Source organism: Equus asinus, chromosome 11 (assembly GCF_041296235.1).
Source record: "Equus asinus isolate D_3611 breed Donkey chromosome 11, EquAss-T2T_v2, whole genome shotgun sequence".
In the NCBI taxonomy this organism is placed as follows: Eukaryota; Metazoa; Chordata; class Mammalia; order Perissodactyla; family Equidae; genus Equus; species Equus asinus.
The window spans coordinates 73,205,418-73,222,061 of NC_091800.1; the positions used below are offsets into that span (position 1 = coordinate 73,205,418).

The 16,644-nt window shown below is 35.7% G+C and overlaps 1 protein-coding gene across 5 annotated transcripts in view; it reads left to right on the forward strand.

Annotated features, from left to right (window-relative positions):
- PCCA (propionyl-CoA carboxylase subunit alpha) overlaps positions 1 to 16,644 on the forward strand; it is a 394,848-nt gene that overhangs the window by 141,376 nt on the left and 236,828 nt on the right. For all 5 annotated transcript variants that reach the window (XM_014839245.3, XM_070520102.1, XM_014839234.3 and 2 more), the window contains exons 10-11: positions 6,369 to 6,471; positions 13,147 to 13,241. In XM_014839245.3, the coding sequence (XP_014694731.1) occupies positions 6,369 to 6,471; positions 13,147 to 13,241 (198 nt within the window). The remainder of the gene's footprint in view (positions 1 to 6,368; positions 6,472 to 13,146; positions 13,242 to 16,644) is intronic.

The following is a 16,644-nucleotide window of genomic DNA, read 5'->3' on the forward strand; positions in this document are numbered from 1 at the left end:
CTCGAAATTATGCATAAAATGTTCTTATTTATATTTTGATGGTGATTATCCTATTATAGAAAGATTTTTACTTTCTTAAATAGTGACAAAGGATTTTTTTTTTGTTTTTACAGTGTATTTTAAAAAATTACAACTGCGATTCTATTTTCTAGGTAAAAATTACTAACATTTGGCTGTAGAATTCTGAATGCAAAGATTTGAACCAAATATATTTAAAAGCAGTCAGAATTTCATTTGTTTATGTATTACTCAGTATGTACTTGCTTGTCTTTGCTTGTTTAAAAAAGTGGTGAAATACTTTGATAATTTTATAGTGTGAAATATATTTCCTTTTGAATTTGAAATTACTGTATGTCCTTTATATGCAGTGTACTCTATTGTAAATTTAGAATACTTTCTTATTAGTGGTTTCAGAAATCAAAAGTAATTTTTAAAACAAAGTTTAAAAAACCAAATGCGTTGATGACATTATGGTGATTAGAAAATAACTTTTTGAAAAACTGCCTAGTACGAACAGGTTTCAGGGACTCTATTCAGATTTGTATTCTTATTTATTTTCAGGTTTGGCAGCAAGAGAGATTTATGTCATTTTTTGGAGGAGAGGGATGAGGGAAATCCCTGAATTATTATTGTTAATGTTGCCTTTTCTGACCTTTCTCTACCCAGAAGTAATTTGGTCTTCCAAATGGTTAGTTCTGCTTTCTCCCTTTTCTTCCTCTTTTCCTTTTCCTTTCCTCCACACTCCCCCAAAATCTCTTAAAGACAGAAATCTGGATTATTTGGTGTGATAGTCGTCCAGTGCAAACGTAGTTCAGAAGTTAGGTTCTAAAATGAACAAGTAAGGTGAAAATCTCCTAGAGGCAATGTATTACCCTTTAAAACCTTATGAGAAGACACCATGTTACAAACTTGTGCAGATAGTTTTAATTCAAAAAGAAAATTGTCTCAGAACTCCCATTGTTTCTTTGGTTGAGCATCAGAGAAAATAATTGGCTTGGGTTTGTGGGGCGATGACATATGACAAATATGGGTCTTTAAACCCCAGTCTCACTCTCACAGTGGCACTGATACCAGACGTTGACTGAGGTAACATCAGGTTCTCCTCTTCCATCTTAAGCTTACCTAGTAAGGAGAAACTCATTGCGTGGATTGGCAATATTTATTGAGAGCCTACTGCATGACAGGGACTGTTTTATGTAAGGTTCCAGGAATACAGTAATGAACAAAAAAAGACAATCCATTCCTCCATGTAGTTTTTACTCTAGATCAGGAGTTCCTAACCTTTGAATTCATGGACCATAAAGTTCAGGGGAAGTTCATGCATCTGGATGAAGGAAAAAAGTACATATTTCTTTCACTAGCCTCTAACTGGAATTTAGCGTTTCCTCCAAGATAGGCAACAAACGACCATAGTAGTAGTATCTGTGGAACTTTCCACCACTTAGGAAATCACATATGTTATCTTATCACATTACAGTGGTGGCAGAAATCTCTACAGTGATTATTAGATTTGTTGTTGGAGCTTATTAATAAATAAAGAGCCACATATATTATAGCCAAAATTTGTTTTAAAAAATACTTTGATACCTGTATTTCAGTATAATTTGTGTCCATGTGATCCTATGCTTTTTCCTTTATGCATTTTTTTATTATTATTATTATTTTGGTAAGGAAGATTCGCCCTGAGCTAACATCCATTGCCAGTCTTCCTCTTTTTTTGCTTGAGTAAGATTAGCCCAGAGCTCACCTCTGTGCCAGTCTTCCTCCGTTTTGTATGTGGGTTGCCTCCACAGTGTGGCTGATGAATAGAGTAGGTCTGCTCCTGGGATCCAAACCCGAGAACCAAGTCCACTGAAGCAGAGCGCACGGAACTTCAACCACACAGTCACGAGACGGCCCCTCTTTTATGCATTTTAAATCACTTTAAGCCTTATTTTGACAAGCGATTCGTATGCTGTTGCAAAAGGGATCCATAGCATAAACAAGGTTTAGAAACACTGTTTTGCTAAGAAGAGAGAAACAATAAACGAAATCAAAGTAACTCATATACTATCATGGAAAGTGGTAAGTAGTATAAGAAAATTAAAAGAGGAAAGGGAGAGGCATGAGGAGTGTTGGAGGGAATTCCTATTCTAAACAGGATTGTCAGGGTTGTCCTCATTGAGAAGGCACATTTAAGCAAGGAGGTAAGGATCCAGACAAGGGAAGAGCAAGTGCAGAGGCCCTGATGCAGGGGCATGTCTTGAGAGGTCTAGGAACAACAAGGTGGCCAGGTGGGGGAGGGAGGGAGGAGTAGAAGGAGATGGGGCAAAGGATTTTGGGTGGAATGGGGTTAGTAGATTGTGCAGGACCTTTAGGCCATTCTTAGTGAGATGGGGAGCTGTTGGAGGGCTTTGGGTAGAGTAGTCACAATCATGGGCCTTCAACAAATGCCTAACATTATTTACATTTCTTTAATTATAAAAAATTTCAAACATATGAAAAAGTAGACTATAATGAACCTCTGTTTATGTATCATCCAGATTAACCAGTTATCAAAATTTTGTGGCTTAGGTTTTAAAAGGATCATTCTGGTTGCTGTCTTGGTAATTGACTTATTGGGGATGGAATCATGAACTCTGGAATCAGAGAAACCAGTAGGGAGGCTGTTGCAATAATCCATGCAAGAAACACGGTGATGGTGGCTTTCACAGTGTCGTGGTGGAGGTGATAAGAGAGAGTTAAATTCTGAAAGTAGAGGCAACAGGACTTCCTGAGTGATTGGATACAGAGTGTGAGAGCACTCGAGGATGACTTTCTGGCACTGTTTTAAGTTATCTTATTTTTGCTCTTATTCTCTCTTTGGTCTTAGGGTTGAGTTATATGAATTAAATGCATATGCTGCAACAGTGCTTGACTTGAAAATTTCTTGGGAAATGCTGAGAGGTTAAGGTCAGAGTGAGGGCTTTTATCTTCAAAATTGAAGAATGGTCTGGAACTTTTTGCCTGGCTTGGTTCCTTTTGATAGTGGAGACTTGCCTTTATATTTCAGAGCGTTGGTTAACTATGTAAAATGTTTAAAGTTCGGCTGGCTGGTTGCTGTGTGTGGCTGGAAGCAAGCATAAGAGGAGGAGGCATACTTAGTCCCATTTTTACCGCATAACGCGTGTTATTTGGCCTTTGTCTTTCAAAGTTCAGGTGTTGAAGCTATCTCTTGTGCTTTATTTGTAACCCCTGTGTGCCAGTGGACCTCTCCATGGGGGGCATGGACTTCTTCATGGTATAGTGGCTTTGGACTTCTTATGTAGTGACCCAGAGTTCCAAGCACAGTTGTTTCAGATCCAAGTGGAAGCTGTATCACTTTTTATGATCCAGTCTCAGAAGTCACACAGGTTCCCTTGCACCATATTCTGTTGATTACCAGTGAGCACAAATTCTGCTCAAATTCAAAGGGAGGAGAATTAGATTCCACTTCTTCATAAAGGAATGGTAAGATTCTTAGAGGAGCACATGGAATGGGAGATACCACTGTGGCCATCTTTGGAAAAGACAATCTGCTAAAGCCTCTTTGTAGGAAAGAATGTTGTTGTGAAGATATTAAATATAACTTAATGGTTTTGGAAGAGATGTGTATTTTACAAACTTTAATATTTTTGTCATTGTTTTCCCCTTTTTATATGGCATTTACATAGCAATTTCATTGAAAGCCTTAGCACTTATTTTCCATTATTCTTCTTATGATCTCAGATTTCTTTTCTTTTTTTTTTTTTTTAAAGATTGGCACCTGAGCTAACAACTATTGTCAGTCTTCTTTTTTTTTTCCTTTCTTCTTCTCCCCAAAGCTCCCCAGTACATAGTTGTATATTCTAGTTGTAGGACCTTCTGGTTGTGCCATGTGGGACACCACCTCAGCATGGCTTGATGAGCAGTGCCGTGTCTGCGCTCGATCTGAACTGGTGAAACCCTGAGCCGCCGAGGTGGAGCACACGAACTTACCTACTCAGCCATGGGGCTGGCCCCTCAGATTTCTTACTAATCATTTCTCTGGGGCTACTGTTATAACATGTTCCTTTATGGTGGGGATTGTTCTTCAGTTTCTTGGCAGTGACATTTGCTGTGTTTCTGTTGACCTGTGGATGTTAATTTAAAATTCTGTATTTTCAGATATCACTGTATACATTCATATATTAGGCACATTTTGGTAAAATTAACCCCTTCTTAGACAGTAAATGGCACATTGATTCAAAATATGTTCATGTAATTAACAGAGACACATACATAAATAATTTTCTACCTAAACCAGTACTCTCTTCAACTTGATAAACCATCTCTGAAACATTGTTGAGATTAATAAAGGTATGACACTAGTTGATTTAATGATATGTGCCCCTCATTTTAAAAAGTTGCTCTATATCCTCTCTTAACTTGGAAAAATCAAAACTACAGAAAAATTGAGAGAACAGTCCAGAAACACCTAAATATTTGTCTTCTAGAGGTCACCAACTGTTGGTATCATGGTGCACTGCATCTACTCTTTCCTCCCTCCTTCCCTGAGGAAGAAATTTTTTTACATAATCCACAAAATAAAACTTAATAGCCATTAATTGCTGTCTTATTGTATTCCAAGAAGTGTCTCCCTCTTGTAACATCTTTCCTAAGCTTTTTCAGGGAAGAAACATCTATAACTTGTCTTAGAATCTTTAGAACACCTGAAAGATTTTTGAAAGAATAATGTTTATTGTTATTATATAATAAATTAAGGTGAAACTCATGCAGGTTGTTGAAAATAGCCTTAGATATTTTTTGTAGTCACCTCTGGCTTTCTTGTCCCTATCTCAATTTAAATGAAATGTCATGGCATGAATTGAAAATTGATCATGTTTGCATTTTGGAATACCCCTCAGAGTTTAGGTGCTCTGAGGGCAGTTTTTTTTAATTTTTGTATTCTCATCATCTAAATATGCATCAGGCACATAGTTTTATGATTAGTAAATATTTATTGAATGAATTTTTAACTGAGTGTAACAAATGCTGTTCTTAATACAGTTTTCCATGAGCTTCAAAATATGTTGGCGATGCTTTCAAACTTGATAATTTATTTGGGTGACTTTGATGTTTTTGCTTTTGATGTTCTTGGTTTAAACAAAATGAAAGCTCTCAGTCAGTACAGTAGAGACAAACTGTAAAGTACTGTTTTTTCTTTGTGAATCATCATATCCCATCTAATAAAAAGTTGGTTATATAGTATTGAAAACAGTGATTCATTGTGCTCTAGTTTCTTTGAGGTTTGTAGCCTCCTGAGATGTAAACTCCATTTCCCTAAATCAAGGAAGTAATGGAGGATGAAGAAACCCTGGTACTTTTTCCCTGAGAATTCTGAGAAATAGGAATTTTTGCAATATGTTTTGAAATTTATGGTCCAGTCAGTGTTAACTTGCAATGTTGTGTTTTTCAAGCACGAAAGCAAATGAGATAGTTATTTCTAATATTGTTGGATGGAGTGTCTGAAAATTAAAGGCTTGGAAGAATTTTAATATTGTACATTAAATGCAGGTATTTAAAGATTAAGAAACTATTAATTACATGTAAAAGAAATATATCAATGAATGGAAAATAATATGCTTAAATAGTTTTAGGTAAAAACAAGTTTGAGTTTTTAATAGACTAAATGAGGTCATTTCATATTGTGTGAATTTAATAAGCATAAAATAATGATTTCAGTTATAGTTTGAGAATAGCATGTATAAAGCAATAATTAATCATATTTTTATTTTCAAAAATTGAACTTTTATTATTTTTGAACAATTTTAAAGAAGATAAAATTGTAATGATCTGTATGGATTGTGGGAGGCAATTACATTTAAAGGTGTGTATTTAAAATATCAGGAAATGTTCCTGAGGATCCTCCTATTGTATGTTTGTTCTCACTGAGTATATTTGCTGTCGTTCTGCTCCATTTGTGCAGTTGGCTAGGCCCTTTACAATTTGTCTGCGTCTTCTGACTTTTGAGTCAAGTGGATATGCATTTTTATATTTTTTATTAATGAAATTAAGGTGTATTAAGGTTGAAGAAATGGAATTTTATATGATTTGTATGGTTTATTAAAAGAATCCCGTTTTTAACAGTTGGTGAAATAAGTATCGATATTCCTATTTTGCTATAAAATTTAGGATCAGGGAAATTAAATTGCTCGCCCAAGGTCACAGAGCTAGTGAGTGGAAGAGTTGCAGTTCAACCAAAGTTAATTTAGTTATTTGTACATTAAGTGAATTTTTCTCTTTTTTTGTTCAGAAGTAAGCCAAAATAAATATTTAATTGATTTGTTTTCTTCCTTTTGAGGGCTGTATTTGTTTAGTTAGTTTGACTGTTCTTCTGTTTTCCTTTACAGGGATGGTTTTAGATTTTCATCTCAAGAAGCCGCTTCAAGTTTTGGCGATGATAGACTACTAATAGAAAAGTTTATTGATAACCCTCGTCATATAGAAATCCAGGTTGGTACATTTTAAGATACTTCCTAGTTATTTTGACTTTAAAATAATATAATTTATTTCTATTGGAAACACTTCCTTTCTTCCATTTAGGATGATTGTGAGTTGTTCTGATATATTTGAATAAGTACAAAATAGGAAATGTATATAAATTGATCACCTCCCTTTTGGAATCTGGTATACTTTTTGTTAAAGTGCCACAATGTCGGTCAGGATGGGAAATGATACATAAATCCAGCTCCAGAAAGAATCAGTCCCAGGATATCTGGCCAGGCTAAATATATTCCACCTAGAGACTCATTCAATCCCCTTCTGAGATTGGACCATTTTGGGGCATTTTTAAAAGAAAAGTGCCTGGACTCCTGTGTCATTTCAGTTCACCAAATATCTGTGTGGCTTACTGTGACAAGTGTTCTGCTTGGAGCCGGTTGTGTAGAGATGAACAAGTCATTTCTTTACTCAGAGTAAGATTTTGATCCAACCATTAAAGTGGTTGTGGAGGTGTGGATTTCAGCAAAACAAATGGGTTTTCTGAAGTAAAACACAGAAGGAGAGAAGTCTGCTGAAGTTTTCATTTTTCTGTTGGAAATGCCTTGTGCTAATTTTATACATTGTGGCTATGAATTGATATGTAATTATTAAAATTGATAAAATAAAAGCATCAAATTAGAAATCATATTGAAATTTAAGTATATTTCTTTCTTAATTTGGTGCAGATAGAGAACCAGAAAACTAAATAAAAGGTTGTTTGCTGCCCTTGTCCTTTCTGCTGTGGCATAATATGGTGAAGACCTAGATTCTGCCATTGTGTTTTTAAGCTTAATTATTATTTTACATAGATATTATTTATAGGTAGAAAATCTTCATGTAGATTTTCAAATTTTCCAGAGTGGGGAAAAAATTTGCAAATTATATAATCAGTTTATATTTTTAAAACATTTAGGGGCTGGCCTGGTGGTGTTGTGGTTAAATTTGCCCACTCTGCGTTGGCGGCCCAGAGTTCACAGGTTCGGATCCCGGGCATGGACCTAGCAGCACTGCTTGTCAAGCCATGCTGTGGTGGTATCCCACATAAAGTAAAGGAAGGTTGGCACAGATATTAGCTCAGCGACAGTCTTCCTCAAGCAGAAAGAGGAAGATTGGCAACAGGTGTTAGCTCAGGGCCAATCTTCTTCACAAAAAACAAACAAAAAAATTGAATGTAATGTATTTCTTTCTGAGGCTAGCAAGGTTTGTCTTTGTTTTTAGATGTTCTAAATTGAGATATCACACATATACTGTGAAGTCCACAAATCTTAACTGTACAATTCAATATAAAATTTTATATACAGATATAACTTGGTAACACCTGTCCAGATCTGTATGTGGAACATTTCTGTTACATCAAAAGTTTCCTTCGTACCACTTCCCAGTCAATCCCTCTCCTTGGCCACCGAAAGTCACTGCTGTTCTAACATCTAATACTAGAAATTATTTTTATTTTTTCTTAAACTTCATAAAAATGTAATCATACAATATATACTTGGTTGTCCCTGGCTTCCTTCACAGAACATCATATGTTTGAGATACTTCCATGAGGCTGTATGTTATCAATCACTTTGAGAAATTGCTCTGTGGTGTTCCATTGTTTGAATAACCTGCAGTTTATCCATTTTACTGTTGTTTCCACCTTTTTGATATTATGAATAAACCGCTATGTTTTTTTAATGGACAAATACATTCTTTCAGATATACTGAGGAAAGGGGGTGTTGGATTACATGGTAAGCTTATGTTTAGTTCTAGTAGATACTGTGGTTGTCCTAATGAATACTCTCACCAGCAATATATGAAAGTTTCCACTGCTGCCATCTCCAACACTCAGCATTCTCAATTTTTTTCAGTTAGCTATTTCGGCACACATGTAACAGTATCTCTTTGTTTGAATTTGCGTTTCCCTGACTATTGATGTTGAGCACCTTTTTATACGTTTATTGCCCATCTGAATATCTTATTTTGTGAAGGGACTGCTCAAGTCTCATCCTTGCTGCTCTTTTTTGAATTAGATTTTTAAAAATTATTGAGTGCTCAGAGTTCTGTATCTATTTTGTTTATGAGTACTTTGCCAAATATATGTATTGTGCACATCTTCTCCTTGTCTGTGGCTTGCGTGTTCACTTTATTAATAATGTCTTTCAAAGAATAGAAGTTGTTAATTTTATTGAAGTCCATTGTAAGCCCATTTTGCACACCCAAGTTAGGAGCTTTATCTTTCAGGTGTGATATTTAGGTCTGTTATTCTCCTTGTATTATTATTATTTCCTTTATTTGGTGTGAGATGAAGTCAAAGTAAGTTTTTTTCCATTCTGGTATCCAGTTTCTCCAGAATCATTTATTGTAGTGACCATTTGTTGTAAATTAAGTGACGTTTGGTCACTGTCTCAATTATTTTGGTTTTATACTAAGTCTAGAAATCTGGTACTGTAAGTGCTCTGAATTTATTGTTTTTCTTTATATAGTTTTGACTCTTTTTAGGTTCTTTGAGTTTCCTCAAACTTGTCAACCCATTCCCCCTCTACACCACTCCCTGCGCCCAACACACACCTGATGGGATTTGGATTGTATTAAATTTAGAGATTATTGTGGGGAGAACTGACATCTTAGCAATATTGAGTTTTCTATTCCATGAACTAGAATCTCTCTTCATTTATTTAGATCTTCTTTAATTTCTCCCAACACTGTTTTGTAGTTTTGAGTATAAAGGTTTTGTTTGTACTTCGTTAGATTTATTCTTAGATATTTGATAATTTTTGATACTATTATAAATATTATTTTCTAAATTTCATTCACCTATTGGTTGTTGCTTGTGTATAAAAATAGTTGATTTTTATATATTGGACTTGTATCTAGTATCCTTTCTAAATCCAATTGTTTATTTTATATGTTTTGGTTATCTGTTGCCAAGTGACAAACTGCTCCAAAATGCAATGATTTGCAACATTTAAGGTTGCACAACAGTGTGAATGTACTTAATGCCGCTGAACTGTACACTTAAAAATGGTTACAATTGTAAATTTTATGTTGTGTATATTTTGCCACTATAAAAAACAATACAACATTTAACTCTTTCTCATGATTCTCTGGGTGGATTGGATTCAGCTGGGCACGTCTTTTGTTTCACATGTTGTCTGTCCCCTGGGGCAGTAGTCGTGCTGGCACTTGGCTGGTTTGGAGCATCCAGCGTTAAGTGCCTTGGAGGGTTGACTTGAAGAAGAGCACAGCCGAGATGCTGGGGCAGCTGGGCTTCTCTCTCTCTCTGTGCACTCTTAGAGCATTTCCACATGGCTTCTCAATGTGGCATTTCTATATGGATATTCAGACTTTTTACATTGCTGGTCAGAGCTGCTTGAAGGAGCTGTCCAGCCTTTTTAAGGTTTAGGCTCAGACTGGCACAGTCACTTTTGTCGCATTTTTCAAGTTAGTTGGCCAGCCTAGAATCATTGCTATATGAGATTATACAAGGGTGTGAATACTGTGATTTGTGTCCTATTTGAGGCTGTCTTTGAATGCTATCTATGACAACCCATTCTCTGGCCCCAATGATAGCAAAATATGACCCCCCCCCCCCCTTCCTTCCAAGACCAGGATCTCACCTACACATTTTGGTGCAGGTCTGGTTGAGACTTCTTCTATATGGTTCCTCAAGAGCAGTTCTTCTCTTGGGAACATCTCTGAATTTAAAGACAGCCTGACACCCACTCTTCCAACATACAATGATGAAAAACGGATATGATACTGCAGTAAATACCCCTATTCAACAAGATAGAAAGAGGGAGGCACACACTGTTCACTGGTTCTTTGCAACTGAAAACCAGCAATTGAAGCTGAGAGATTCCTTAGGAGGTTTTTGTGGTAATTCTAGTGAGTGATGCTGGCAGCTTGGGCCAGGGTGTTGGTAGAGGAGGTGGTGAGATGTGATTGAATTCTGGATATTTTGTGAAGGTAGACCAGATTTTCTAAAAGATCAGATGTGATATATAAGAAAAGAGTAAGGCATCAAAGATAGCTTTAGAGTTTTGTCCTGGGGAATTAGAAGAATGGAACTGTCTTTTACTGAGATAGAAAAGACTGTCAGAGGTGCGTGTTTTGGGGAGGAAATCAGTTTATGTTGGGCAAATCAAGGTTGAGATGCTCATTAGATATTAAAGTGTAAGTGTTGAGTAGGCTGTTTATATTTAAGTCTGTAATTTAGGGGAGATATTTTTGGCTGCCCTTCCTGCATTTCTTGTAATTTCCAGGGTCAGAATTAATTTTCCCCTTCTCTATATTCCCCATCCAGCACTTGTTTATGCTACTAGAAGATCACTTATGTTATTTTCTCTTTAGCTATCTGACTTTTCTAATTGACCAAGAAGTTCTTGAGAGCAGAGGCTAGGTCTTACTCAGCAACCGGACCAGTGTCTTTCACATTACCAATGCTCAATAAATGTTTGTTAAATTGTGTTAAGTAATTATATATTTACTCAACCTTTTAATTTATTTTAATTAGCCTTGGCATGTAGTCTAGGTGATATTTTTAAACATAGGTGAAAGTATCTCTCAGTAGCTTAAATAAATTGGACTCAGTAGCTTAAACAGACGTTTTCCATATCTGATCTACACTTGGAAGGTTTTTTATTTACTTATTTTCTTCAAATTTTATTTCTTTATATTAGGTAATTTCTGTGTAGGATAGAGAATACTCAATGAAAAGTAAGCATCCCTTTCATCCTTGTCTCTATGTCCCCTGGTCTCTATCCTGAGAAGCAGGCACTGGTAATGTTTCTTGAATCTTGTGCCGTAGTCCTGAAGTATATATGTATATATTACCTAACAGTTTTTACGTATGCTGTTGCATACCATGTCCTTTCTTTTTCTGGAGCTGCGCCCAGGCGGTGAGGATGGTGTCACTCTGTGTGGCTTAAACCAATGTTTCTCAGTCAGGGCACTCCTGGTATTTCATGGGCTGGATCCAGGGATGCTAAAGGGCTTGCAGTCTTTCATGATGAAGCTCTTCTCAGTAAGCACTGTAGTATACCTTGGAGATTTTTCCATGTTGAGTACATGCATTTCTATAAAGGGCTGTATTAAAGTTTAAAAAAAACTCATGATGCCTTTAAGGATTAACTTTTCTTACAAGCACTTTTTATTTATTTCTGTTTACTTAGTCTCTTCATTTATTTAATGAAATAAGTGGTCATCAAATTATTTTGTTGACTGCTTAGTAAATGACAATTTTTAATAAAGAACTGGGAGACTACACAGAATTTAGAGAAAAACAAACTCTTGATTCTATATGTGAATCTAATACTTTACAGTTGGAAATGTTGCTGAGAATTCTTGGTTAATTTGGCTTTATTTCTTGGAGACTAAGTCTACTTTCATTTCCTTGTCAACTAGGATTAAAAAAGAGTTTGAGAGTTATAATGATTTAAAATATTTTTAGATGTACTTCATACAGTCACCTTTAAGAATCTTAGAAACAAAATTCTAACTTAGTGGCATTTCATTACTCTAATGTTTTCCTTTGTTTGGAATCCTTCTTGAGGTTTAGGTAGATTTTTATTCCTAAAAATTAACTTTGCAGTCATAGGTTAACTATTCCTTTTATTACCCTACCTGTTATACCCATGATCCTTTTTTATCTGACTTTTTCAGTATCCATGTAAGATATTAAGATTGTATTATCTACTGTTTATAATGCATGAGGAAACAGAGTGACTTGCCCAGGGAGGTTGCATAGCTGTTTGGACGTAAAATTAGTGCCTAGTCTTTTGGCTTCTAGAGCAGTTTTTTCCTTTGTGAACTTAATATATGCGTTCAGTAATATGCATCTAATCTTTAATCTTGAAAATAGATTAATCCATCCCTGAAAATCAAACATTCTGTGCAAAAATATTAATGAAGAGACTGTTTTAGCATTGCCAGATTTAGCTGATAAGATAAAAGTTAAATTTAAGTTTCAGGTAAGCAATGATTTTTTTAAAAAGTAAAAAATATGTCCCATGCAATATTTGGGACATATTTTTATTAAAATTTTTTATTGTTTATCTGAAATTCACATTTCACTGGGTGTCCTGTTATTTTATCTAGCAACCCCAGCTTATTTCCCATTGTTACAAATGGGAAAAATCATAATATTTTATATATGAACTCCAGACCTTTAGTAATTTCCTGTAACAAAAATAAAGCACAATAAGAACATCCATATATAAGTAACAGATTGCATATTGGATATAAATAAAATAGCATTTCCTGATCAACAGACATTTAATATGTTAACAACGAACAGATGTTTGTAGAAACAACTCGTGGTTCTCCTAAGCACCGTTGATATCTAGAATGTATATCCCCTTTATTGACACTCAGTGTCTTTCACTAAATTTGTACAGTTGATTCTGATATTTTACCTAGTGTATTGAAAATGTAACGTGAGAATTTTTTCCTCAAGTTGTTTGGATAAAAATGTTTTGAGTTTTGAGGTTGTAAATATGAAGTTTTCATTTATTAACATCAACCAAAAGAGGAACATATTTGAGAGGTCGTAGATTCTTTGAGGTTTGAGTATCAAAAACCAAGGGGTGTGGCATGGAGAAGATGTTAGGGGGCACATGTTCTATGGGTACGGCTGTGTGCTTTTTCAAATGGTATTGCGCTTTCAGGTTTTAGGTGATAAACATGGGAATGCTTTGTGGCTCAATGAAAGAGAGTGCTCAATTCAGCGAAGAAATCAGAAAGTGGTGGAGGAAGCACCAAGGTAAGAGTCTCTCCCAGTGAACATTTATAATAGTCTGCTTTCATGTATTTCTTATATTTCTTTTTCACTTTATTGGCTAAAATTGCTTTCATAGTCATGGTAGAATCTGTTAACGTGTATTTTTATAATTAAGAATTTGCCACTTGATCTTCCTCGGTACTTCAGTGCATGAAAGTGAGAGAATACTTGAAAAAGTAAGTTGGGGTTGAATTAGAGAAGAAAGTATCAGAAGTCATTTTTATGACTCCTGTAGGCTTCTAGGTAATATAGACCCTGCTGGTGTTTCTGGGCATGTGGAATTTCTTGGATACATGCCATCTAGCGTCTCCTACTGGTGAAGGTTTCATAAAACTAATCCTGAATTTCCTGAATTTATCCTACTATGAAAAGGCTTCTGGGGCATGGTTCTTAGAAATTCCTTGATGTATCAGAACTACTTTGGGCACTTCTCCAATCCACCTTTCATGTGTTTGGTGTAGCAGTTTCATGGAGCCTCATTTCTAATTTGATGCTAGGTTGGTATTTGTATATATTCTGGTTTTGTCTTAGTTTTTAAAAATCCCGAGTTGCATGTACATCGTTCTTTTTAGTAACCAGGCACTTAGGAATATTGTCAAGTGTTGTTTTAATCAGCATAGTCAGTGTGCCTTGATATAATGCGTGTATAGTTTCTGAAAAGAGTAGGTGTGAATATGAATGAACTTTTAATCACAGGGTAATGGTAAAAATCAAATCCTACTGTAATTATATTAGTTTTTAAAAATATGATGTAGTGTAGTGGTTTTAAAATATAGTCCCCAAATCCTTTGCCACTTCTCTTCTTGAGGAGTTGGGGGAGGGATCTATGTTCCTTCCCTTTGATTCTGTGCTCTGGGACTGCTTGACCAATAGACTACGTGGAAGTGAAGCTGTGCCCAGGCCTTATGAAACTGCCAGCTTCCGCTTCCTGTCTCTTGGGATACGTACGCTTAAGAAGCAGTCACGATGCTGTGAAGAACAGCTCATTGCAGCCTACGAGGGGCATGACCCACTACCTGTGGTGTAGCCCTCTAACTCAGGGCCCAGGACTAGGATGAAAGAAGAAAGGAAGAAGAAAATGCAAAAGGAATGCTCTCCGTGTGTCTTTAGGAAGGGTCCCAGAGCCTGCCAGTATTGATTACCTGGTGGTGATCTGGAGTTAGCCACTTTGCCAGGGAGGCTGGGAAATGTCTTTTTTCCTTAAGTTACCACGTGCTTGGCTAAAATTCCAGATGTGTGGAAGAAGGGGACAATAGTTGCTGGTAGAACAGTAATAGTCTCTGATACTTCTTTTTTTTTGCAACTTTATGTTGTGCGTTCTGTTGAATCTTGTCCAATATAATTAACTTTCTCTTTTCATTCAAAATTCACTGAAGTCTTATCTGATATAGAAGTCTTTCACAGACGGAAATCTTGAACCATGATTTTTATTTATTTCCCCTCTCTCTCTCAAGATGTAAATTTTTCACGTGAACATCTCATTAATTAATTTAGAGGAAAAAAAGAAGAAAATTTAAAGCAGTAGGAATCAAAATTTTAAAAAAACCACCCTAGAACTGATTGTTATTAGTGACTTGATATGTATTTGTGTGCTGTGAAATATTAAAGTAGATGGAATCTGTAGTTGTCAGTTCCTAGAGTGAGAATTTACCACTGTGCTTTGAGTGCAGTGATGAAGTTGCTTATAACTCTGAGTATCACCAGCAGAGTTTATGACAATGGAAAGGACAAGACCAGACAGGACAAACATAGTTTTACTCAACTGTACTTGAGATTCTCCAGGTATTATGATAATCTTTGGTTGTATTTCTTTCTTTTGGTTTCATTAATTTTGTCAGCCAGTTATTGTTGAAATATCATCTATGCCTATATCCATTAGGTTAATGCAGCACTGTTATTTATAAGAGGTAAATAAGATTCATAATGGCAAAATCCAATGGTTAATCCTAACGCCTTCAAAAGGAAGACAGTAGGCAGCACACTTCCCACCTGTGAAGTGCTCTTGCCTTCCCCCGACCAATTCAACTTGAGTATATTCAAGGCTCTAGATCTAAGCAGCAGTTCATAAGGAATAGAAATATGATACAGATGTGAAAAGACACTGAGGGCTTGCATGAAGCCGAACCTAAAATGTGAAGAACGAGACAGGAAAATGACCAGATCCTTGGCGGAAAAAAAGGGAAGAGGGCATTACAAGTTAAAAGAATTGTAAAGATGTTAAAACCAATCAAATGCAGTAGCTGGACCTTATTTGGATCCTGATTCAAAGAAATTAGCTGTAAAGATATTTATCAGATAATCAGGGAAATTTGAATACTAACTGGATATTAAATGCTATTAAGGAATTCTTGTTTATTTTTAAAGTGTGATTATATTGCAAAAGAGCACCGACAGAAACAGATACGGAAATTTTTATGGATGAAATAATACCTAATTTGGGATTTACTTTAAAATAAAGAAAAAAGCTGGGTTGGCCTGGTAGAAAAGTGGACTTGCAACAAAGATAAAACAAGAATGGCTAAATACTAATAATTATTACATATGGGAAATATGTACCTGCAAGTTCATTATACTATTATATGAAAGCTTTCATAAAATGCTATCTAAATCTTACTTATTTGAGAATAATTTTAGTCCAGAAGTAGAAAAGTAGTCAGTGTTCTGTTTCTCAGAGCCTTTCTTGCATAGAAGCAAAATCTGTGAAAATGCAGAAATGATTTGATAATATTCTTTTCAGAGTTCATTGGAAATATTTCAACTTTACTTGCCTGCTAGAATGTGATTTTGATATTGTAAAAAAAAGTTTTGAGGATTTATTAGATGTACAGTTGATTCTTGTTATTTGTAGTAGTTATGCTCTGTAAAGTTGCTGTGAACACGGAATTAGTGAATATGGAAGCGTTGCTCCTAAGGGAAATACAAGGTTAGGTTCCCGTGAGCCTCTAGTCAGAACATTTTCATCAACTGATCAGTACATAACCTTGTTTTATATGTGTTTCTGTTGAAAAACACCTTGCTTAATATCTATTATTGATTCATTAACATTGAACTCATAGTCCTGGCCAGCAGGGCCATAACTTATGCCTGAGCAGAGTTCATTTGTTGCACATTTTTTTCTCTCTAAGGCCCATCACAGCCTTCTTGCGCTTAAGAACACCAGACTGCACTTCAGTGTAACACTCGGGCTGTTTTAGACAGCGAAATCACCAAAAAGAAAACCACACACACACACACACACAAAACCCCTGCAAAAATGCAAAGAACATGGCAATAAATAAACTGTGAAAAGGACACTTGTTTACAGTATGAGAGCTGAATCAAGAAGGCAGTGTTGCCTTGTTCCACCTCTGCTGGAAACACACATATTGGGAGTCTCATAAATGAC